We start from the raw sequence: 25,553 nt of genomic DNA, 5'->3' as shown, positions 1-25,553 counted from the left end.
CCGCTAGCGACACAGCTATGTTAGCAATAATATAAACAAGCTAACTTTTTTCCACTCGATAAAAGTTAACGTGAGTGTTCTCGGTGGTCAGGAACAAATGTAATCGCATGGCAGGATGCTGTAAAAGGACCAAACTTCAGCCAGGAGAACAACTGAGATAATCCATCCACAATACGAGGTTAGTCATTCATATACTGCTGCATGGGCTGGGCTGTAGTTAGATCCTAAGGTTTTAAAAACTGAGCTTAAATAAATGATTAGCGGTAATAAAAGCCGAGGGAGGTCAACAGGGATCACTGACTGTTTTAGGAGCTTTTTGAGATCAAATAGAAGAAAATACATAACATCAAACATGTTAACAACACAAAAGCCATATTAAACGCAGACTACTTTAGGCCCGGAAGTAGGATTCGTCGCGTCATCACTGAACAACCGGATTGGCCCTTGTTGATTTTAAGATGCCTGGATAGAAACAACAAAACTTTTGGTCCAGGGTTGTTCCTCCTAAGTTTATAAAAAAAAGACTACAAACAGAACAGTCTTATTAAAAGGCAAAATTTTAACCCATGTTACTTTTGTGATGGTTGCCTATTGCTTTATTATGCAACATCACATAATACAGAACCATTACTACAGCTGCAGCACTATTATATTAACCATTTTAACCAGAGGATCACTGTAAACAGGGACTATGATATGAAAACCATCTTGACCCAGTCAGTGGCCTGTGAAAAGTCCACCTCTGACTGTACTGACACTTCTATGCCACCTCACAATGATTAATCCATGGTGATGTGTGCCAGGAGGGCACTGCAGTACTTAAAGAAGCAGAAAATGCATCGTTTTTGTTTTTTGTAACAAAAAAGACTGGAGAAAATGTTGGCACCGTGTCCACTGCATTCATGTCAAAAAACTATACTCCCTGGGGAGATTGTGAGTGTATGTACGTGCACTGTGTTGTGAGTGTGCAGTGTGTCTGGATACTGTTGGAGATGCTTTGTACAGCTGTATTAACTAAACTCCCCGTGCTGCTAATGTCTGTCTTGGTTAACCAGCCTAAACCACAGTCAATGCTGTAGGACAATTAAGAATGTAAGCTGCAGGAAGCTCTTTTTTTGTCATTTTTTCAGTGATATACCCAAATGGATTCATGTCATACCAACTGTTTATTCTATCAAGGTTTCATAATCAACTTCCTGTGCTGTCAATATGTCACATCAGTAATATGAATTCAGCTTTTCATGGCATTAATTTACTCAATTCTAGCATCAAAACCTATGGCTTATTTTGTTCATGAACGAACACCTAATGGACCTGTTGTAAAGGTCACTGCTTACAAACAGATCACCGGGTGATTCATGATTCGCTGCCTCCGGTCTGCATGGCCGACAGTGCTTTAAATGAGCTGTCAAGTAAAGATGTCACAAAAACAGGAAGTTGTTTTACTATTATTACAGATAATAGTGTGTTTCTTTTAAATCCATCAGACATTATTCTTCAAAGTCCTAAAGGATTTTTGGATTCGGTCAATATAAGAAATCCTTATTTTCCTCCTCAGCTTCACAGTCCAGGCTCTTATTTGCGTCAACTGTGGTGGGTAATACTCTAAGCTTATGTAAAGCCAGTGCTGTTTCAGAGTAATGCTTAAAAATGCACATATGTCAGATGATATGTAAATCTCCATTCCATCACATCCCAAACACACTCTGTTGGACTGAGATCTGGTCCTGTGGAGGCAATTTGAATGGAGGTGATTGTGGGAGGGAAAGGAGGATATCGCACAGTGGCTACAACACAACATCCGTGGATTCGGCAACCCCACTGACAGAAGAACTGAACTAGACACTGAGAGAATCACAGCAGCACCCAGTCTCGTTCCTTCAGCCACTTCCACACTCCAGAGCCCAGACTCTCTATACAATTACAACAGTAAATGAGCCAGGTCCTCAGGTTAGGGAACACAAAGAAGACTGGTCCTGACAGGATTACCGAGAAGGTGCTAAAAGTGTGTGCTGACCAACTATCACGTCTTCACCAACAAAAGACTGCAAAAATCATTTCTGTAAAATAAAAAAAATGACAATGTCAGTGACTATACCCCAATAGCACTTACATCTCTGGTGCTGAAGTGCTTTGAAAGGCTGGTTTCACATCATATCAAACCTCCTATGTTCAACATGCACATTCAACACATATTCCTGAGGATGCCATTGCCATAACTCTCCAATGCACTGAGTGACTTAGAATGCGAGATTGCTCACAGAGATCCTAAAATTGTCAGCTTGGTGTTCAGAGAACAACCTGACACTGAACATCAGGAAAGCAAAGTTAAGGAAGAACGCTGCAGACTGGGACCCAACCAACAAATTCTGGGCTATCTTCATCTCTGCTGGACTGCAAACACCTTAGCAGTAACTGAAAAAGCTCAGCAGTGACTTCACTTCCTGAGAGGTCAGGAAGAATAACCTGAGCGAAAAGCTGCTGGTCACCTTTCTCCACTCCTCCATAGAAAGCATGGCTCTCACCTGCTCAACTTGCTGCCCCCTTGTTGCACTACAGGCTCCTAAAATAAAGGACAGCAGACTAAGAAACAGGCTGTTCTCAAGTGCCATAACAACAATGAAACCCTCACTTCTTCCTCCCCATCACCACTACCTCCACTTCCTCTTCCTGCAATAATTTCTCTCCGGTGTAATGTTCCAGCCAAGTGCAATATTTACTCAATGGGCAATACCTTAAATTATTAAAATACATTGTGCAGTATTGTCTCTTATCAATTAAGTCATAGTTTTTGTGCCATCATTCTGCTCTCCTTGATTTTAGTTGTGTAATGATAATTTTGAGCTTTGTTACATGGTGCACTATCCTTTTGGAAGCAGTTGTCATCAGATGGGTACACTCTGGTCACAAAGGAATAGATATGGTTAGTAAAAATACTAAGCTAGGATGTGACATATAAATGATACTATGACTAGCTGATTCTCTGCCCTGAAAATATCCTCCACACATTACAGGATGGAGCTATACTTTCATGTTCTTTACATCAACATTTTACTTGTTACCTGAATGTTGCTGCAGAATTCAAGGGTCATCAGCCCATCTAATGTTTTTCCAGACTTCCGTCAAAAGATTGTTGAGCCTTGGTAAATTGGAGCCTCAGTTTTCTGTTCTTAGCTGACAAAAGTTGCACCAGGTGTAATCTTCCCCTGCTGTAGTCCATCTACTTCAAGATTTGACATGTTGTGTATTGAGATATGTTCTTGTGTTGACTTCCTATCAGCTCGAAGCAGTTTGATCATACTCCTCCTGACACCTGACATTAACAAGGATTTTCATTTTTGCCTGGATATTTTCTTCCTTTCATCCTCTATAAATTCTTGAGATTGCTGTGCGTGAACAATCCCAGTAGAGCAGATCAGCAGTTTCTGAAATACTCCGACCAGCACATCTGGCACCAACAAACAAGCCACCAAAATCACCTTTCTCCCCAACTGCTCGGTTTGAACTTTGGCTATCTGTCTTGACAATGTCTACATACCTAAATGCACTGAATTGCTGCCATGTGATTGGCTGATTAGATATTTGCCTTAACACACAGTTGAGACGTTTTACTTAATTAAGTGACCAGTGTGTTCTCCATGATTCTGGGAGAGCCACTGTGATATTGTTGTGCCCTCTGTTGGTTAAAATTGTGAAAGCACCATGCAATGTGAAAAGATAAACTAGGTAATTAAATAACTACAATACAGCTAGTGTCCTGTTATGTCTGCATTGTTGAATAAATGGGAGGGTGAATTGAGAAAATATTACACATATTAATGCAATATCATCAAGAGATGATTTTAACACTGTTTGATTTAAAGTGTTTTATTGAGTCTGCTGTTTAACAACATCAGAAATGTTCAAATATTGATTGGTGTTTTTCCACAGGTTTGCGCAATTCTCCTCTTGTCTCAGAACGATTACCATCGTAATCCTCGCTCCTCCCTCCATCTCCTCTCCGGCTGTCGAGGCAGGCTGGTGAGACCTCTGCTGTGGAGGGAGGGCTTCACTGCCATCTGGGCTGCAGCAGGGAGTGGCAACCGAGACAGCACCAGCAAATGTACCCCAGATATGGGTGAATAAAAGCCTGTTTTTCTGCAGAGCTTAGAACTGAGGATAATCGGAAAGGACAAAGAAAAAAAAACTAAAGCCATCAAAATAACCAAGATGGCATGTAGGTATGGCCATAGCATAAATCAAAGACATCATCTCTAAAACCATTTGCAGTTACAAAGCCTGGCTTTAGATGCCAGGCTTTGCAGAGTATCCAGCTTCAAGGCCTTTTTGCAAACTGTTCTGGGATTATAGCATGTTACAGCTCAAATCAGGGATGTGTTTACTGCACATAGTGACCAAAAACAGTGCATCTGAAAAAGCTTGGATTAGAGGGGAATTAATATGGTAATATAATCAGAAAACAAGAACCAAAACCAGTGATTCTCAAATAGGAGAGAAGGCTACAGCAGAGCATTGTTCCATGATCTGCTATGACACTAATGAGCAAATCTGTGTGCACATTGTGCCACACAAACGAGGCATATACACTTGCAATAGGAAATGAACAAATGTTTTTTGGGTTGTTTTTTTTTTGGGTGCTTCGTCTGAATATTTAGCCAAGAATATGTCTGATGTACCCGCCTCTTCGGCTTGATTCGCTGTCCTTGTTCAGATGCATGTCTTCATCAGTAACAAGGCCAACAGTCACTGTGACAAATACCGCAGTTGTTCAGATGCCCTCATACAAAGCTTGGCCAGCTGCCGGCTCTCTCAGCAGACAGGTTTGTCTATTAGCCCCTCCTTCTCTGTGTGTCGCTCTCTCTCCCTCTCACAAAGATAAACGACCTCATCGCTGTCATCCCACCGCGGCCGCCATCGATTATGACTGCTCCCGTCTCACTCTCCCTTCACCCCACCCTCTTCTTATACCTCATTTAATTTGTTTTCTTCACCCCTCGTTGCCTTATTGATTGGAATGCAGGGTGGCAAAATCTTGATGTCTCTACTGCAGTCTGGTGTTTCTTTTGTAGTTGGACCTTAAAGTCATTGCAAAGGTTAAAAGCAAAGATAATGGAGCAATGAGAAGTCAGTGAGCTCACAGACCACACACACTAGTCTGTGCCAGGTTAAGATGCTTCACATGAAGAGTTACAAGTTACAAATGAGGACATAATTATTAGGCAGACATGAAATTTTCATTTTTAAAAAGTATTTTCAAATTCCAAACATCTGAGTTTGTTTGTTTGTTTTTATGCTTACATTATTTTATTTTGCTCACAGAAACAAAAACGTTGCACAAAAGCCAAAAACTGCCAGGTTCAGAATATATTAGCCACCCTGACGCTAATCACCAATTGTGTACCCTTTTTCCTGGTAACAGGCTACACTTGTAGCAGTTGTACTTTCTTATGAAGTCTTTCACACATCCTGGGCAGTTCAGGTGCATTCTTCTTTAGTGAGCGAGCTGCTCCAGATCTGAGGGTCTTCTGGCATGAAATTTGGTCTGCAGTTCACACCACAGATTTTTAATGTGATTCAAGTCAGGGCTTTGTGCAGGCTGGTCAACAATGTTCACTTTGGTCCTCCGCAGGTAGTTCTTGACAAGAAGCAAAGTATGTTTTGGGTCAAAGGGATAATCCAGACCCAGTTTTGCTGTTGCCTGCTTGAAGTTTTCTTTCAAAATCTTCACCTACCTTTTTTCTTCATCATTCCTTCCACACTGATGAGATTCCCAGTTTCAGCCCCATAGTATAATACTCCTACACCGTAAAAAAAAGAAAATCCTAAAAAAACAGCTGGGGCGCCAAAATAATACCATAAAATAACAGAAAATAACTTTCCCATGAAAATACGGTTATTTTCAGTAATGACAATACAGTTTGTTGCCCTAATTTACATGGGATTTTGCCTTTTTCAAGTGCTTTTAAACATTAAATTAGGAACATTTTAATGTGATTAAACAATGAAATTACCTATAAATAAGGTCAATGAATGCGGCAATATGAATAATAATACTTAAATATACAGTTAGTTTAAATAATAATGGATTGCATTCATATAGCGCTTTACAATTCCCCTCTGGCCATCACCAGTAGGTGAAGTGTCTTGCCCAAGGACACAACGACCGAGAGTGTCCGAGCCGGGGCTCAAACCGACAACCTTCTGATTACAAAGCGAACTCCCAACTCTTGAGCCGCGATCGCCCTAAATAACAATAATTATTATTATTATTTGATGTAAAAAAATTTATAAGAATCATTTTATATATTTTTCCATAGCATTACATTTGAATTTAACAGTTCAATTTCAAATAATGGACAAATATTTGTGAAATTATGATACATTTGTGAATGTATTTTAACAATCTCAATATGCATATGTACAGACAAATACATTTAACAAACAAGAAAATTATGTTTTGTTACATTTACAGTGATCTTACGTTAATTTACATTTGAAATGTAAAATCACAGTCTATTTATGTAAATTTAATAATATTCTAGAAGAATAGTACAAAACTGTAAAATACACAGTAAAATACTTTTATATTACATTACATTACAGTGTACCGCTGTTCTTCACTGTGGGGACGCTGTTGTATGCCTCTCCCATCCTTTTCTAAACACAAGCAATGTTTCTGTGGCAAAAGAGCTCGAGTTTTAGTTTAGTTTACTCACCAAAGGACATGCTTCCAGTATGCATAATCTTTCTCTTTAACTTTAGCATGCTTCAGCTTGGTTATAAGGTGTCTCTTCAGCAGAACTGTTTTTCTTCGTTTGTCATTCATGAGTGTCTTAGCAGTTGTTCCGGGGTCTTTAGATATATATCTCTCTCACCAGTTTTCTTTACAGAGTCTATAAACGTAATCTATGCTTTTTAAAGAAAGCTGGTGTGCTGAGAATTTCATAAGGTGGGGGTGAGTTCACTTTAACGTTCACTCCGTTTTCACAGGTCAGACCACTCTTACCTTGAAACTCAGTGTTTATTGTGATCTCAACTACAGACCTGAAAATCGTTGTGACTGTTGCTGCTGATGCTGCATGGTTGCTGCACCATGAAATTGACAAAGTCTCAGACACACATATTAACACCTGACAAATTAATTAAAACCATATTTGCAGTAATTTTCTGCCACAGTAGGTGTCTCTAGCAGCCCATTTTGACATGAAGACACACACACACACAAGCATACACATATGCACACTGTTATAAAATGAAGACAAATAGTGATCTCAATAGCAAATGTTAAATAACATAATGGATATGATCGTAAAGAAGAAATAGATTAGAATACCAGTACTCACTGATAAGTGTTCCTCCTATTTAGCATCTTGACCAGCAATAAACAAGAAGGTGGATGTGGCTCAGGCAGTAGAGCAGCTTGTCTACCAATCAGAGGGTCAGTGGATCATTCTCCAGTTCCTCCTTTCATCCTTGAGCAGGAACCTGAGCCCCATGTTGCCCCTGATGCATGTGTGAATGCTCGATAAAAGTGCTTAGATAAAGATAAAAGCACTGTATGAATGTGTGTGATTGGGTAAATGAGGTTAGAGTGCTCAAATTGAGTAGAAAGGCACCAAATAAGTACCAGTTCATTTACCAAGCTGAATGCTGGTTATAACTCTGTTATATCCACAAGCTGCTGCTTTGACAGAATGATTCAAGTGATTAAGCAAGAGTGTCATTCCTGCTGTAAAGATGCTTAACTTTGGGGTCAGCAGCACTTTGCCTTTGAGTTAAAATCACCCACTGCAGCCATGAAAGCTGGCAACAGTCTGCCATTAAAACCATAAACAACAGAGTAAAGGGAGAAATGACCTGGCCATAAAATCCTGCTGGTCTCTGAGTTTGATGTACAGTTCTGGGTTCTGTAAGAAAAAAAAATACTGCCTTTGCTTTGAGCTGCACGACCATTAGTGGGAATGATTATGGCCATATATTTCAACCTGTAGTCGCCTACTGAAGCTTTAGGTAATAGCAACTCCAAGGTCCTGCTTGTGACAGTAGGGAAAACAAATGATTATTATAAGAGAGTAAAGGTAATTGGCCATAATTCACAAAGCCCACGAAAGACTTTCTGGCCATAATCAAAGCTGGTTTCCATACAGTGAAGGTGCCTGTTTGACAGGCCATTTGTCTGGCTGCATGCTTGTTACACTCTCAGCTCTCGATATATGAGCCGACCTTAAGAGCAAAATAATTTGGAGTTGCAGAATTTTGATGATATAATTTCATCGTTACTTAAGAGTGTAAAGGCACATTCTGTGTTTAACATTTAACACAACTATGTTATACATATTTACTGGATACGAATGTGTTAAAGACACAAAATAAAGATACAGTAGAGTGATTTAAAAAAAAAATCACTTCATTACTAGTAACAGGGCTGATCTGAAAACGTAATAAAACGGTATTACCAGTGAAACTAAACACATTTCAGAAAAGAGTCCTTGTGAAGCATTAAGCCATGTAACCTCTTAATATGTAATGTAATCTCTAAGTAAAGCTCCTGAATCAATGCAATAAACTCAAAAGTTCAATGTTTATATTTTAAACTAAGGTAAAGTGCAGTACCTTATGTTAGCCCTCAAGCACAGAATGAATGGTGAAATGAAAAGACATTAAATTATAGTTGACATAACTGTTGATCGCCACTAGATGGTATCAATAATGTCACTGTGGATGATGATCTGATGTAATGAAATTGAAGCTTGAGAGTCCACCCATTTTCAAGTGTCAGCATGTTGCTGCGGGCTCCCAACAGTTGGAGACACAAGCTGTATGCTGCTCCGTGAGATGGACTACCGTGATCCTGCAGTATTTCCATGCACATAAACCCTGTTTTACTTTACTGTGACGTGGCTCTTAACGCTCAGGCTGACTGCGAAGACTCATTTTGTGTTTCAGAGCATGATGATTAAAATCCACAGAGATATCTAATATCTACAATAGCGCTGAAGCTAGCCAAACAAAACAAACAACACTCCTAGGCTGTCTCTATAGATAGCATAAAGTTAATTTAACTAAAAAAAGTCAAATGGCTTTCATGTGCAAGAAATATTTTCTGACACCACAGTGAAAGAGCAAGGAACTCGACAGAACAAGTAGCAAACTTATACATGAAGTCCTAAAAGTAAAGCAATAAGAATTAATAGTGTCCTAAAAATGTAATGGTTTGTTAAAGCTCGTGGACACACACAGACTTCAGTAAGCACAGTGGCCTGTTTGACTCTCAAAAGCTGGTTCTCTGTAGTCTTTTCCTTAGGGTCAAAGGTAAAGCCCTGACCTGAGACCAACATGCCCTTATTAATAAAACAATAAGCAGCAGTCTTTTCTCAACAAACCTCACCAGCAGGGCTCAAACCAAGGCTTGAATCTCATTACTTTTACCTCAGTTGCAACTAACTATGCAAATGTATACAGTCAGACACAGTTTCACCAACTACAACAATTAAAGAATCGTACTCAAGATACACGCAAAATCCTGTTTGCACGAGTGCTAAAATTGATTTTAATAAGACTTTATTTACTCTTTGCCCACCATATGTGATGTTCCTGAGTGTTTGAAATCTAAGATCAGTCACAGAAGGGGGCCCTGTGGCTCCCAGGACACCTAATACTCTGCGTGCTCCAGGGCCGGTGAGAAGAAAAAGAGCACAATTGGATTAGATAGCAAAATAGGGTCAGTGTTTGTTTTAATCAGTCTGGTGACACAGGGAGCTCTTGAAAGGACTAAGTGAAGAGAGCCTGGAGAGAGAGAAAATGAGAGAAAGAGGGACTGCAAGAGTGAGAGTGAGGGAGACAGATAGCGAACAAGAAGGAAAAGGGGGAAAGAGAGACAGAGAGGGCAGCCGGGGTGATTGGTCCCCAGGCAATGACTGGATAGTGGAGACTGGAGGCCAGAGGGGAAGCAGTCTGGGGGGTGGTTGACCTTTCCGAGTTCATTGTCAGGTCTCCAAACCGAGAGCATAGTGGCCATTTCCACTAGCCTAGCATTCGTCAAATGACCTTTGACAAATATGTAGTGTAGCGGGTTTGTTTTCCACACTACACCAACAAACCATCAGACTAAAAGTACCACTGAAGACACTGAGGATTAACCAGTCCAAAACTGCAACAACTGTTGCTTTGAGGAGTGAAATGTTTTGAACATTTGAAATTTGAGACTAAATGATGACTGTACATGTCTTTTTGGGGATTATCTGATCAACAAACTTATAAACCTCAGCACATCGGATAATAAATTTAGCGCCGGTGATACATATTATTCTTGGAGAACAACACTGTCAAACGTAGAAAGGTCTATTGTAAGATTACACTCTCACAGAGGCAGTGACCGGTGGTTCTTGGGGAACAAATTATGGTCACAGCTGACTAGACTTTCCATGGCAGGGCTTAAAATCCTTACTGTGATACACCATTGAGTCAATATTTTATGGACTGGACTAAAAAGTACTCATACCTATAATCAGCACTGTCAAATTCCCCTGAATAATGAATGGAGGAAGGGAAAAAGGTCAGATTCTTCACCAAATAGCACTAAACAGTGATAGTTTTTAGTACGTTTCAGACTTCAAAGTCAGTCTTCAATTTATAGACATTAGGGTATCCCCAGAACACAGATCTAAGTGTTACTAAGTCTTTCTAGGTTACTTAGTTCTAAATTACTCAGTGAGACACGTTGCATATAAATATGTGCTATTTCCTTTTCAGTGCCACCCACTTACTGAGAATTTAGTTACACATAGTGGGGAAAGTAAGAGCAAGGATATTTAATGGGAAAAATTCAAATCAAGATCACACAATATGTTGAGGTGTCATAACCTTTAGACAAGCATGCACTTTTGTGAGCACATATCTGCTTGAGTGAACGTCTCTGTAAATATACAGTGTATTTGTGTGTCAGAAAAAGGCAAAATAACAAGACCAAGACTCCTACGCTCTGCATATCCATCAGCCTTCTCCGTGGTGTTTGGTAATAGTATCCCCTGGTCGGAAGTGCAAATCCAGCTGCTGCGAAGTGGCCATAAATTAGATTTTCTGAAACTTGGTGCAAGCGTAGCCTCCAGTGTGTCATTCACTGGACTGCTCGAGCACCACTCACCCACGGCAGCTTTCATTATCATTACCTAAACCCCTTAAACTTTGCTGCTCCATTGTCACGTAACTCAACTTATCTGAGTTTGCAACCAGCTAGTTTTATTTTCTTTTTGTCTGTAGCAGGGCTGTTTCCCTACATTTCAATGCCAAAAAAACCCTATTTGAGCATACCTCGGAACACCAGCAGCACAATTTATATGCTTTAAGAATGTGGAGAACATGTTGAAAACATTACGATTCATGCTTTTGCACTTTAAGCCTAGAGGCTAGTGTAATATGCCCGCTGAAAGCTTTTCCAAATCACTGAGAAATCAAGTGAGTAAGTTCAGATTTTTGCAGCTGCTTTCTATTCCTCAATGTGCAGAGTAATTCCAAACAGTTTATTTTCTATCCAGCCACTTCAGCCCCCAAGGTCATTTGCGTTTTCTCTTTATAAACAGGCAGAATTCTCAGATGTCCTTTTTGGTGGAACTCCACTCAGTCTAATTTGCCACGCTGGTCTGTTCTTCCCCAGCAGAGCTGTGACAGTCTGATTCAGATGTGTCACAGTTCTTTTCATTTACAGACTCATCCTTCTCTGGAAGCCATCTGTTGAGAAAAAAACAGGACCACTTTCACCGGCATGAAGCCTTTCGCTCAGGTCACACAGTGATGACTTTGTGCATTGATGGAAAAAGATCCCTTCTTAAGTAATCTTTTCCAGGTTGGAGAAGGGAAAATGTAAAAGTGTGAATCTCTGTGTCCACTGCATGTCATGTATGTTGATCGGCAGCATCTTCTGACACACAATAAAAGCAAATGTGAAGTGTTTGAGTCAGAGCTGACACAAAAAGCTAGAGCCACCATGTTGGCTTCAATGAACTCAGTGGTTGAATGGTGTGTCTGGGTGGCTGTCTTGGGGGTCGTGCACTGTGCCCAGGCCCTCGGGGCACCAGTAGCAGGATGGGCCAGAGCATCCGCTGGGAGGTTGACCTCCGCTATCCCTGTGGAGTTTGGCTTGTACAGCTGTATCTGATTGGACAGGAACAAAGGGATGTGCTGCAGCAGGGGGTTTGGAATTCAGCAGATATAGGAACTGATTGTTTTCTGATTTGAATCAGAACTATATTTTCATCAATATTTCATCAGTATAATATATATATTTCATCAGGCAGTGATCTCTGCTCTCTAATCTGATTATTATGAATTGATTTAAAAAAAGGTTACATGGAAAAATTGATAAAAAATGTAATTTTTTAAATTTTTCATTACTTTGAATTGTTCACTTGAATGTTTATTATCAGGCAACATTTCCTATCTATCTATCTATCTATCTATCTATCTATCTATCTATCTATCTATCTATCTATCTATCTATCTATCTATCTATCTATCTATCTATCTATCTAGCTTGGTAAAACCTCTTTAAGTATGCTATTATAGTCTATTACAGCAACAGAGAAATATTATCACGTTTAATTGGTTATCATTTTTGCAGCTGTCAACCCTTCCCTTCCCTGAACTCCCCAAACAGGCTGATTTATTGCGAGACACTCCGTGAAAAAAAGTACAAAACAAAAAAATTCGTGTTCTTCTTCTGGAGACTTTTACAAGTATTTGTCCAGAATATATAGCTGAAAGATTTTGGGCTACCGGAGACCTCCTGTGCGTCAGTTTTCTCATTTGATGCGTTGGAGACGGAAGCCGCTGCCAAACCCGCAGGTCCTGTCTGGAGCCTCAGGATTACAGACCTGTGTGCGTCTGTTTATCTGTGCCAGTGCCAGACAAATCATACAGACTGTCACACGGTAAAATGGAAGCTGCGATCTTGAAAAAGAAGAAGAAGATGAGACGAGGAACATTAACTCAACAACACAGCTATTTGACGTTCTCCGTCAAATAGAGCTGCAAATCTGTTATATTGATTTAAATTAAAAAATAATAATGATGTAATAAATAATAAGACATGTTTTCGATGTTTTAATCTGCACAGACTTGACCATCAAGTGGTTGCAGTATAACTTCTATTTTCTTTTCGTGTAGTTCATAATTAATGTCACTAAATTTCAGCGTCACTCCAGGGTAAATATCTCATTTCGTTCGTTGAAATGTATTTGGCATTTTTTACATATATATTATTCTACTTCTTTACAAAAAATCGAACTCAATAAACAAATAGAAATAAATTGTATTTCTTTGATTATGTTACAATTCATTATCGCGCAACGAAAATGTGTTTTTTAAAAAGGAAAACAAAATAAACCCTTTTCTTCTTTCTTTTACCGATTTTCTTTTAAAAATACAACTTACCATAAATATTTTTTAAATATCTAAAGCAGACGTTCGTACACGTGAGAAAATACGTTTCAATGGCTTCTTCAAAGAAATGATTAATATAAAAAACGTCTCTAAAAATCTATTTTGGAGTTCTGTATTAAAGCAGCGATTTTATTTCAATGTCACAGAAGTGGCGATAAACCAATCGGCTTTATGCTTCCGTTTGTCATCGTCAGGTTTTGCATATGCATTTTAAAAACTATTTTATTTAGACCTACATATTTTTGAAACTCATGTCAGAGCCAACTTGACATTGCTTTCTGCGTGCTGTTTATCCATTTCCAGATTTAGCAGCACCGGTTATCTGGACCTTTTTATTAATCATCTCACCGGAAACCCGCAGTGTCTGCAGGACAGGAGAACCTGGGGAGGTTCCTGTTTTCTAGCACTGGATAATGAAAATCCCATGATCTCCGGTCCGTGCGGTTCATTGCTGGTCACCACATCTAATTCAATTCCGAGACTCTGGTCGTGGGTAGATTTAAACCAGCATCAATCAAATTTGGGCTACTCACCTCAAGAGCCAGCGCTTAGGAGCAATTTGTCCAATGTTGGACCTATATTATATATTTCCCCCAGAAATAAACCATTACCTCAAAAAAAATGCTAACTCAAAAAAACTTGTCCAGTGGTTAAAGCAAACAAATATCAGACGCAAATCTCCTACAGAAAAAATCCATCGACATCAAGGAAACAGCCTTATTGACCATTTCTAATCCAATGCTTATTTAAACCTGCGACGTTGATTGTCTGCTAGTTTATGTTTGACTTCATTCGGGGGAAATGGACCAGCTGAGAGTAGCAAAGTATCCATTTAAATCATAAAAATAAGAATTGATATGCGGCTACATAAATTGACACTTGACAAACGACCCAGATTTGTTTTACGGGAAATTGCAGGCTATTTTTCAGTCTCCGTTACGCATGCGTCACCGCCTATCAGAGCCGCTTTGCCAACAGTCCCCAGCCTGCTTTTAAACGCATTTAGGGATTATTTATTTTTGGCTCTGGCGTGTGTCCGCTGTATCGAGGCCTTGCCGATACATCCAGATGGTTTTGCTGAAGTGTATGTTTACGGATTCCTGGAGATTGTGCGGAGTGAGGCTGCACCGGTCTGTCCTTCATTAAGCCACTCAGAGCATGGAGGCTTTTATCACGACAGACTGCGCTTTCATAACGACATGTTGCCGGACACACAGCGTTTCTGTGTCTGCGCTACTGTGCAGAGCGAGCCTCCTCATTCATGGCCGATAGAGAGGATGTTAAATGCTCCTTTTAAAGTGCTGAGACGTTAGAGTTGAAGATAACGCCTGCAAGGGGCCTTTAGCTTGTTGTATGACTGCACCCTTCAGCTGCAAATGTTTCAGATAACATCAATGATTTTTGGTTAAACTAGGCCTGTTAGAGACTGGTTCCTTTGTGCATTTGCGCCAAAAAGCTAAAAATGTATAACATAAAAGTTCTCATTGTGATTATTTTTATTTTAAACTGACAGAACTGACAATTTTCATAAACTTTAGTATTGCTGTGGCCTATATGCACCTTTATGGTAGTTCTGCCTTGAATTTTAATCAAAAAATCCCTCATTTCTAAAACACAGAGAGAACTACACTGAGCAGATATTGCAACAAGTCTTTTTATTTTGTTTATTTATGTATTGATTGATTGATATATTAGTCATATTAATGCCAATTTCCATTCTAATTAGTTCTGAAATATTGCACTATTTGTCAGTGCAGACTGTCACACGGTGTCTTCTGGTTTGAAAATCATCAGGGGGCTGACTGAGCAGTTTAGTATGAGGTGATCTTTGTAGCGGAGAAGTATGGAAAAATGTTTCTGTTCAGCGATTTATGCTCCTGCAAAGTTCTATGGAAAATAGTTTTGTTTCATGCAATCAAATTCATCAGAAAAACAAAAAACAAAACATTTATAGTTTATTTGTCTGCGTAAGTCTGTGTCCCTTCATCACTGATGTGGACAGGTCTTCTACTGTGTGTTGTGGCTGTGGGTCCTTTTTGCTGCTAACACTCACTGGGTTCCAGTGTGCACTATGACGCCTCGTATGAGGTCAGAGAGAGGACAGCAGTCCTACTTCCCATTTTCCTTCACCCCCCCACTCCCCAAACAAGCACCACTACAGCAGACCAACTTAAGCTTTAGCTTCCCATAATGCACCTCTCTAGCCAACTGACCCCAAGGTCGGCAGCTGTCAATCTTAGCCTCAGCTGGCTCTACAGCTTCTGGACATTGACTGGAGGATGTGAGGGAGGCCTCTGAGAGGAGCCCCGGCTCTGCATATGGGATCATCTCTGTGCATTCATGGTGCCTAATTAAATTAGCAATCCTTCTCCTATTCTAATGCAAACCTCAGGTTGAATTGCCACCCTGAACGTGAGAGGAAAGGCCCCAGGCACTGATACCCGGACAAAGACAGCCAAAGTTGTACTTCATTCTAGCTGGCAGTCTGTGATGGTATCCATGTGGCAGGTGGATCGTAGCAACCCCTCCATCTTCTTGCTTGCTTTTGGGGTGGGATGGGGTGTGTTTGTGTGTGTCTGGGTGTTGGGGGGCGGGCGGGGGGGTTACTGAGAAAGACTAGGTCACATGTGACAAACTGTATTCACCTTCATATTGCACTGATAAATTATTGCATGTACGTCTTAAAGGCATTAGAGCCTGAATATTTTACTCAGCAGACTATTAAAGTGTGTGTGTGTGTGTGTGTGTGTGTGTGTGTGTGTGTGTGTGTGTGTGTGTGTGTGTGTGTGTGTGTAAGTGAGAGGATGTAAGGTTTCACAGGTCGCCCTGTAGACGTGGAAGTGACTTTAGCTTGAGGGCTGCACAGTGTGCAGTGAGAGTGCAGGGTCACCTTTATCCTATCTGTCTGTGCCCAGAGCAGGGAAGGCAGTGGAAGGAGGTTGGGGTGGTGGTGGGGAGTTGTAGGACTCCCAACCAGGCTGAACTGATTTCCTGTACAGGGTCATGCCCAGGACAGACTTGGAGGACAAGGGTTTAAGACCGCAGGGAGTAGCAAGCGGCACTGGTCATGACACATACCAGGAGAGTTGATGCTATTTTCTGCTATTTCAGTGTTTTTAACCAACACATACTTACATACATACATATCTGTCTGATTTACTCAGATTTGCACATAATGTGCTCGTTTAATAATGGAAAAGTACAGTACTTGGTTTAAGGCTGGAATTTCAACATCTATTTTAGTCTAAAAGTAGGAGCTTTAAGTTCTTGAATGAATGGATCCTCCACAACACCAAGATTGATTAGCCAAGCCACAGCACACATGAATTTCTATATAGACCTAAAGAAGACCTTGATTCCTCAACAAATCTAACATACCCACACAATCCACTGCATCTTGTGCTCTCTTGATGCAATATTCATATAAACACTGTAACCTGGGGCAGCTCAGAGATCATAGCATGGTCCTTCTTCCTCTTGCCCACATTTCTGGAATGCATTTACTCAGCTGGGTCTGTGAAAGAGAGCTCTGCTGCCTCGGGCCACTGAGGGCATGCTTGTCATGAGATTTGAGGAGCATATATACGTGGCTGCAATGTGTACATCTTAAAACTTGTACACCTCTAACGGTGTTAAGAGGTTTTTAATGGTGGTCAGCCAGACAAGTAGGCAACTACACCTAAGCTTAAATTTATGAGGAGGAACACACTTAGAGTGTGGGAGGATAAAAGGTGGCACTGTGGTTGTGATTAACATGACAACTCGACTGACCCACACATGTTAATCTAAGTCATGTTACTCATAAATGTCATTATGCCTTATATCTAAGGTCACTAATCATTTTAAACTTTAAGGGGCTCTTCTCTTTAATACAAGCAGCATTGTCTTTGAGATTCGAGTCCAGAAAAAGTTTTGTTTTATTCCAGAAACACACTTTTTGTGAGAGAATGGGTAAAAGAGGGAGGTTATTTTTTTTATCATCTGCTCACTCCATAATGGACAGTGATTGTTATTAATATATTTCTCATTGATTCATTTGGCGGATTTGTTTTTTGTTTTATTTCTTTTTACAGAAAGAATTGCAAGTTTTCTCAGATTTCTTTAATTTTTTTGTAGCTCACTTTGTGAGCAAATTTCTTTCTGCAGAGAATTCCCCACACTCAGCCGAAAGGTGGATACGCTGATACTGAAGAGCATAAACTGGAATTGTAGGAAGCTCATGTGGCCTCTCTGGCCAAATGGACCCTTGTTTACGCACTTGTCCATCACTGGAGCCGTGTGAGGCCTCAGGTATCCAGAGAGATGTCCCCAAACCCAACAGCACCATGGCAGAACCTGGTAAGTGCACAGTGTTTACATGAGGTTTGTCTAGATCAGAGATAAGGTGTTAATCAAAAAGCCTTTTCAGTTAATGCTGAGTCTGTTTCTGAGGATGTTTTCATCTAAAGGGCAAAAATGAAACATTGATCTAGTGCACAAAATATAATTTTATGACCTTATTTTTGATATCGCTGTTTTATAGTAGAAGACTCTTATTAAAGCCGATGTCACGTAGTTAACAGGACAAAAAGAAGAAAAAAACGCACAATCTAAGAATAAAATGGCATAATTAAAACTGTGTATCAGCAGGGAAATGTTATGAGCCTCATAACTATTGTTTTGTTTTTATTATTTCTTTCACTATTATTTAGCACAGCCGCATGAACTCGGCTTCATAGTTTAGAGGAGAACGACACACTGAAGACTCATGCACACACACATGCAACAAAGTTGGTATTTTGCATTTAATCTGTCTGACTTCTACGGTAACAATTACCGATATTTCGGCCGATTACTGTTTCAGAGATGGCTGCTTATTGAGGTGTTTTTTTTTCTTACTCCCATTTTGTAAGTGGATTAGAAATGTTCTTGCGGTTAAAAAAAGCATTTCATACCGCCTCTAAAATCTCGTCCTTTACAAACGAGCTCCTGGAAAGGATATGTACTCTTTAATATATATTTATAACATTTTTTTGTCACCGACAGCGTATTTTTAACGAACACAATTTTATAATTTTCATGATCTATTAAAAAAAAGCAAAAACAAAAGAAATAAAAGAAAACAAACAAAACAAAACCAAACAAAAAAAGGTTATCACAGTGGAAAAAACCCCACTTTTAATGTTTTTTATCAGTAATTACCTTATTTGATCATTTATAACAATTTTATCGTCCCAGCGACGTCGGAATTCATTTGAATGGACACCGCAGACACCAAAAGCAACACTAGGGCTTTTCCCCATTTGTTAAAAGTCATTTTAATATCACAAATAAAAGTCACAAAACAGCGAATACTATTGTTTTCTTTTATCTAAAAAGATATATATGTCACCTTTTCTGGTCACAGGACAAGTTTGTATATGTATCATCAATAGGATGTACAAAAAAAATAAAGAAAGAAAGAAAATAACGTTGCTACGTATTCAATACTTCATACCTGTTTTTCATATAGATCAGAATTATAATATATATAATTTTAATGCATATAACATATATATTAGAATGAAAAAAAAAAGTTCAATGAAATAAAACACTAACGGGCAGAGTTATGGTATCCGCCATTTTTATCGTTATTATTATTATTATTATTATTTTATCTTGTCACTTTTCTGTGCGTAAACTGCACCGTCTGATGCCTGCCTCTCCTGTCTCGCTTGATTTCGTGATTAGGATCGTAACAGCATATGAAACAGAAATTAAATGCTTAATTGGAAGGACAGAAACCACACGTGATTGAATTTTTGGCGGATTATGTCAGACTTGTGGAGAAACGTTCTCTCTCTCCCCCTACCTCGCTCCTTTTCTCTCTCTCTGTCTTGCTCTCTCTCTCTGTCTGTCTGTTTGTCTCTCGCTCGCACACACACACACACACACACACACACACACACACACACACACACACACACACACACACACATGTGCGCGAGCGCGCGATCAGTCCCGGTTTCACGGGTCTTTGTTTCTGATCTGTTAAATCCCACCCACTTGACATGAACATAGAGGAGAAAAAAAATCTCTCACTCGGGCGCCCACGTTAACGGCACCCAGTTGCTGTTGTCGACACAGCCTGCTGGACCTGTAAGATGGAGACGGAGAGCTGTTTGCCTTTCTCTTCGCAGACCAGCAGGAGGACGCCAACAAACTCTCCGGGACTCGAGCACGGCGGCTCCAGCTCCTTTCTCCCCTGCGATGAGCTCCAGAAATCGCACCTTCCTCCGCCTTCTCTTCCACACCGTCTCAGCCTGAGAGGGGATCTCTACGCGACCGCAATGGGGAGGTTTGGTGATGCTGCGGTGGACTTTACGCACGGCGCTTCTCCAGCGAACCCGACCGGTTCACCGTCCAAACACAGCAAGTTCTTGGACAGTATCAACCAGGACCAGAAAGGGGTGGCAATAAGCGGCAAACCGTCGTTTTATGAGAACAACACGGACGGTGAGTTAAAGAGTTTTTGAGTGAACATTTACTGGAATTAGCCGCGTCTTAACTATCTCAGTTTTAACTAAAACAAAGTGCAGTAGCTTGATAGCGGGCTTTGGATCAAATAAGAATCATTAAAAGTACTTTACGTTTGATTTGCCCCACCCCCTTTTTAAATTTTTTGTAACTTAGGTTTTTCTAAAGAAAATGCTCGCCATCATTCACTTGGCAACTGGTTGAAAAAAATAAGTAAATGGGAAAATCAAATATGGAAATCATTTTACACTTTTTTTTCTGGTTATTCAATTCAGTGGATCCTTTTTACAAATAATTTTTAGTATGCTGCATTTTGTGTACTTTTCATATAGTAATAAAAATAAAACAAAAGTGCATTTATGCAAAGAAAAGTGTGGTTGCAATAAAAATGTCACCAAGTTTTCTTTTTTCACTTAACAGTCCTTGATGTGAAGTTACAGAGGTTAAAGGTCAGCCTAACAGCAAGTTGGTTTGTGTCATTAGACTACTACTCTTCTTTTCAGGCCAGCACTCAGCTTGGTATCTCTGTGTTTTTGCAGACGCTCACGCTTTCAGTTTCTCCTTCTTTTGCAGACTTTTTGGTCACACAAAACAGAACTGACTTTGTTTTGCAAGCACGGAGTTGCACAAATGTCAGACACGATCGCCCACAAATGTCCATCTTGGGAAGGAAAGCAACCGCTGTATATGTTGAACTGAAGCCTGAAGAAATTATGTGGTCTTTCACTTGTTTATTGGTGCTGATGATTCTGCAAAGCAGCAGAGGATATCAGCCCCGATAAGCTTCTCGGTATATCAGTGTCCAGAATAATATACATTAGTTTCATTCAAGTTAATGCCAAAGACAGCGAACACATTCATTAAATTTTCTTTTGCACAATTACTTATGATAACACGATAATATCAGCCGGCTTCTTTCGAAATTAACTTTTATTTTAATTCTTGCTCAAGGAAAATGAGGTGTGCGTGCTTCCCCTTTTCCTTTTCTGTCTTTATCTCGTGCGCGCACACAGACATGCGCAAGATTTCCACTCATAACTACTTAAATAGTTTGATTTATTTTGCAGTTTAATGCTTATTGGTGCGAGTGTGTAAACCAGCGCATGTACCTGCAGAACACGTGCGCGCGCGTGTGTGTTCTTACGTTTTCTCTTTTAAACTTTCAAAAGCAGACGCGTCTTCCTGTTTCGTCTGCAGTGAGAGGAAAGTTTAACGTAAAAAAACCCAAAACTTTTTTACATTGGTTTGTAATATTTTCTAGTTTTTCGCAATCAGCTATATTCTACTATAAAAGTTGAAAAAAATTAGAACGGTCAGATTTTAACTCAGTTATGGTGATTAGCCGATCTGTGGCTTTATCGTCGGGCACTAAAAGATTAAAATTTTAAAAATACTATATAGAAAAAACCCAACGATTCTGAAATGCAAAAGCAGTCCTTTATTTTTGCTTTTCTTTCTTTCATTTGTTATTTGGGAAGATGTAAATTCTTTTGGTGAAAAGAGAAAAATTCAGTTTTAATGATTGCACGTTGTTTTTGTATTTATTAGACTCATCTTCGTTGACACTCATTTTCTTTACGTCTGTTTGTTTGTGTTTGTGACTGTGGCGTAGCTGCCACAGTTGAGTTTTTTTTAGATAAACTGCATGCACAGGCTTAATATTTCTTTTATTATTCCTATTTTACTCCTCAGAAATATGCCACACATACCTTCATTTTTTTCCAATCATGTTTAACCTTCTTATACTCCACAGATACCATGTGCTGTAATAACTTAATATTTTAACTGTGCAACTTAATAACTTACTACACCAATCACGGCTAATAAATATTCTTTATTCAGAACTGAACAAATTCAGAATATTTTAAAACCTCGGAGTAACATTTTGTCCAAATTTAAGACAAATTTAAAACATTAAAATCCATAGCAAAATGCCTGGAAAAATGCCATTTAAATTTCCACAGTCGCAAAACAATAGCTCATCGTGCTCGCAGCATGATATTCCTGCCTTTTCATTTTGAACTTATCTCCTTTTTGCCTTTTCCTGCATTTCATATAGATCTCCAATTACACTTGAGTATAGTCATAGCGGATATGGGTGCTTGACAAGGTAAAAGCTCAATGCCCCCTTTTTTTTCCTGCAGTTGAGTATATTTTCAGCATGTGGTGTAAGGTTGGAACTAATGGACTTGAGGAAATTAATGTTGCAATAAAGAGTGTTCTCTGTTGGGCCCTATATTGAATTAAGAGCACAGCAAAGTAGTGTTTCAGCTGCCCAGAGTGAGTGAGTGCCTCCTGAAAGATGGAAAGTGGTTTTGTTTCGTAGCTCAGGGTTAAACATAATGAACTTGGACAACAACATCCAAACACTGCAGGAGGAGCCCTTTCCATGGTCTGTTAACAGGAAGGAAAGTAACGCTTTGAGATTTTCCCTCACTCCTGAATGTAAATGGCAGAATATATAGAATTAGTCCAAAACAATCATGTGCTTTAACAGATAAAAAAAATTGTGTTTCTCTTAGACTTTCTCTACATGCAATGTAAAGAGCCTGGGCGGGACTGTTGCTGTGTATTGCTGCTGTATAAATAACAGTTAATTCCTCTCTTCAGATATTTGTGACATATTTCAACAAGTTCCTATCAAGTGTAGGTGACCCTGAAAATGCCCTTTGTTCTGCATATTTTAATCAGCAGGTTAAAGTTTAGCCAGCTTTTTGAGTATTTTCTACCTAAATATGGCTCGTCTGGCTAATCGGAGTAAATCTGAATTTGTGTTGCTTGTGCATTTTCTCTGGCGGCTCACAGTTTTTAGTATAATTTGGGACTATTTTCTCAAACTGAGAAAATAGTCACATACATCACAGACAAAACTTTTGATGTGATACACAATTTGTGTTTATTTTAACTGCAGTGTGTTGGTTTTAAAATGTGTCCATGTGGGCCAAAGCTGTTTCCAGGTGAGCTGTGCTGGTTTAAAAAGGACTGCTCATCTCTATTTCTTTGCACAAGGGCCTGAAAAAGCTTTCAGCAACTTTGTATAAACTATGTGAAAAGAAAAAGGAAAGTACACAAAATCAACTCTTTCTGACCAACAGGTCATAAAGGCCAAAATGAGCAGCAGCAAGACAAACAAACCAGATCATTCATTATGTTTGCAGAGATTTGTACTTAAACAATTGTAAAATCTAAATAAAATTTGGCGTTCCATAAAAAGTCATTTAAGCTGTATCTTCAGGCAATGATAGTCTCAAATGATTAAATTTCAGTGTATATATTGATGCAGATGGACTTAGAAAAAACTGTTAGAATTTGTATATGATTTTATATTTTTTTAGTGGATGTGTAACTTTTCCTTTGCGTTTTCCTGCCTTGCTTCAGTTCGGGACAAAGACACTCCAAAAACCATGGGCTATCCTGGGATTGTCACGGACTGTTGTGGCAAGCTCAAAGAGCCAGGCAGTGGTTTACAAGGAGATTCTATCGCTGACTCCATTGACTTATCTGGCAAAAACAAGAAGCGACGTAATCGCACGACCTTCAGCACATTTCAACTGGAGGAGCTGGAGAAAGTGTTTCAAAAGACACACTACCCCGACGTGTACGCCCGGGAGCAGCTGGCGCTGCGGACGGAGCTCACTGAGGCTCGGGTTCAGGTATGCCAGGGCAACTCCATCACAGTTGACAGCTTTTTTATTTTCTAAATGTAATCAGAAGAAAGTATGATGCCCTAACAAAAAGTTGTCTTCTGGAAATTTACTGTTATACTATTTTGTGTTATAATATATTTTATTTTTAAAAGGTTTGGTTCCAAAATCGCAGAGCCAAATGGAGGAAACGAGAACGCTATGGGAAGATCCAGGAGGTTCGCAACCATTTTGCTGCTACATATGACATTTCTCTTCTTCCTCGCCATGACGCATACCAGGTAGGCCAATGTAGCTCTCACATGGCATGCATGTTTTAGTCGTAAACTTAACATCATAAAACCTGCTGAGAGATTGCTTTTTGTTTTCACTGTACAGGACTGAACAATATTAAAACTTTTGCTGATATCATTCTAAATCTCTTCCTATCCAGATGCAGAGCAATCTGTGGCCGGGGGCAGCTTCAGGAGGAGGCGGTGGTTCGGGTGCAGGCTGTGTCCTAGGGGCTGACTCTATCTCCTCATCCTGCATGAGTCCGTACCCTCACCCCCACAGTAATCTGCAGGGCTTCATGGGCATGCCCACATCCTCCAGCCACCCGCACCATCACCATCACCCGCCTCACCATCCAGGCATCAACAGTCTCTATTCTCTCCACGGCTTCCCAGGAGGCCTCGGGTCGCCTTCCATCGAGGGCCCCGAGACCGAATACAAGCCAACAGGCCTGGTGGCGCTGAGGATGAAAGCCAAAGAACCAGGCAGCATTCTCTCCTGGCCAACATGACCATAATAATGCCAGCTCCCCATTATGCACTGACTGAGCCGCAGCATATTACAGTCGTCACCCATACACGATCCCAGATGTACATTTGTGGATTTGACTCGAATATTTCCTCCAAACATTTATATAAATCAACTTAGAGACGTGTTGCTATTCAGAACTGTTGGAACAGGCATTTTGCAAACAATAAGGCCAACTTGAGAATCTTGCACAAAACCCAACTTATTAATACAAACATTCTTGTTTCCAGTTCTTATTTTGTATCACAGTACTGAGACCAAAGAGGAGAATTATTTAAGCATGTAAAAAATGTATCATATTAATCCCTTTTAATGTCTGTTGTGTTGTGCGTGAGTAATAAAGGGCTCCATGTAAATTTAACTGTCTTATTCAGCAGCAAACTATTTTGGGGAAGATGGATTTTCTTTTTCTTTCTTTTTTCAAAATGAACAAAAACCATCTCAGTTATAATTATTTTAGCCATGACTCTTTTGCAAAATAATAGCCATGTTTGCGATGCAAATATAACTGGCAATGTGGTTATGAGGTAAAAATACTTTACAGACTGTGGAGAAAAAAAAGGTTTCTGCTGTGCGGAAAGTGTACAGAGTGAATGTGCAGCCCGCTAGGCTTCACTTCAAGTTGCACTCCATGCATCAGGGGAAAGTGGCAGGTTCATAATGGAAAAACTAACCTGGTGACCACACTTCACTACTGATAATAAAGTAGATAACCACAGATGGTTATGTATTTGTCATGCATGTCCTACCATGTGAGGTGTTTAATCGATTACTGTGGCTCGCAGCATATTTTGTATGCTGAGGCCAGGTCAAGGTCAAATGTCTTCTGCATCCATGTGTACAAGCAGAATAGAACAGAATATACTCACATTATCCTGAATGCTGTCCTAATAATCGTTTTCAGAAAAATCTCCCCAAACAATTTATGTTATTGTCAAGGAAACATTGAATTGCACGGTACATCCCATATGGTGTGAATTACTAAATTCCAGTGCATTCATGTCAAACTGGCAAACATTTCAATCTGTGAGACTGATGTGAATTGAGAAAAAGAGTTTCACTGTGGGACAAAGTCCCGCCAAGCTGAACTCACTCCCCGGGAGTGTGCATGGCTTTCAGGGGAATATATTGGCTCCCCTTTGTCTTTGCCTGCTTCGGTTTGACAGCGATGCAGGG

The 25,553-nt window shown here is 39.8% G+C and overlaps 1 protein-coding gene across 1 annotated transcript; it reads left to right on the top strand.

The window, feature by feature from the left end:
• The first annotated feature begins 36 nt into the window (after positions 1–36).
• Positions 37–24,704, top strand: alx3 (ALX homeobox 3). Its single transcript, XM_082519879.1, is given in 7 exon segments — positions 37–178; positions 17,584–17,740; positions 17,742–17,775; positions 19,596–19,911; positions 23,311–23,585; positions 23,732–23,857; positions 24,010–24,704. Coding segments are annotated over 6 exon segments (1,167 nt in total). The 5' UTR covers positions 37–178; positions 17,584–17,675; the 3' UTR covers positions 24,361–24,704.
• Positions 24,705–25,553: the final 849 nt, after the last annotated feature.

Source organism: Aulonocara stuartgranti (genome assembly GCF_965226115.1).
Source record: "Aulonocara stuartgranti genome assembly, chromosome: 20".
NCBI classification, from domain to species: domain Eukaryota; kingdom Metazoa; phylum Chordata; class Actinopteri; order Cichliformes; family Cichlidae; genus Aulonocara; species Aulonocara stuartgranti.
Note: the sequence above shows the minus strand (reverse complement) of the source record. Positions and strands in the feature narration are given on the sequence as shown.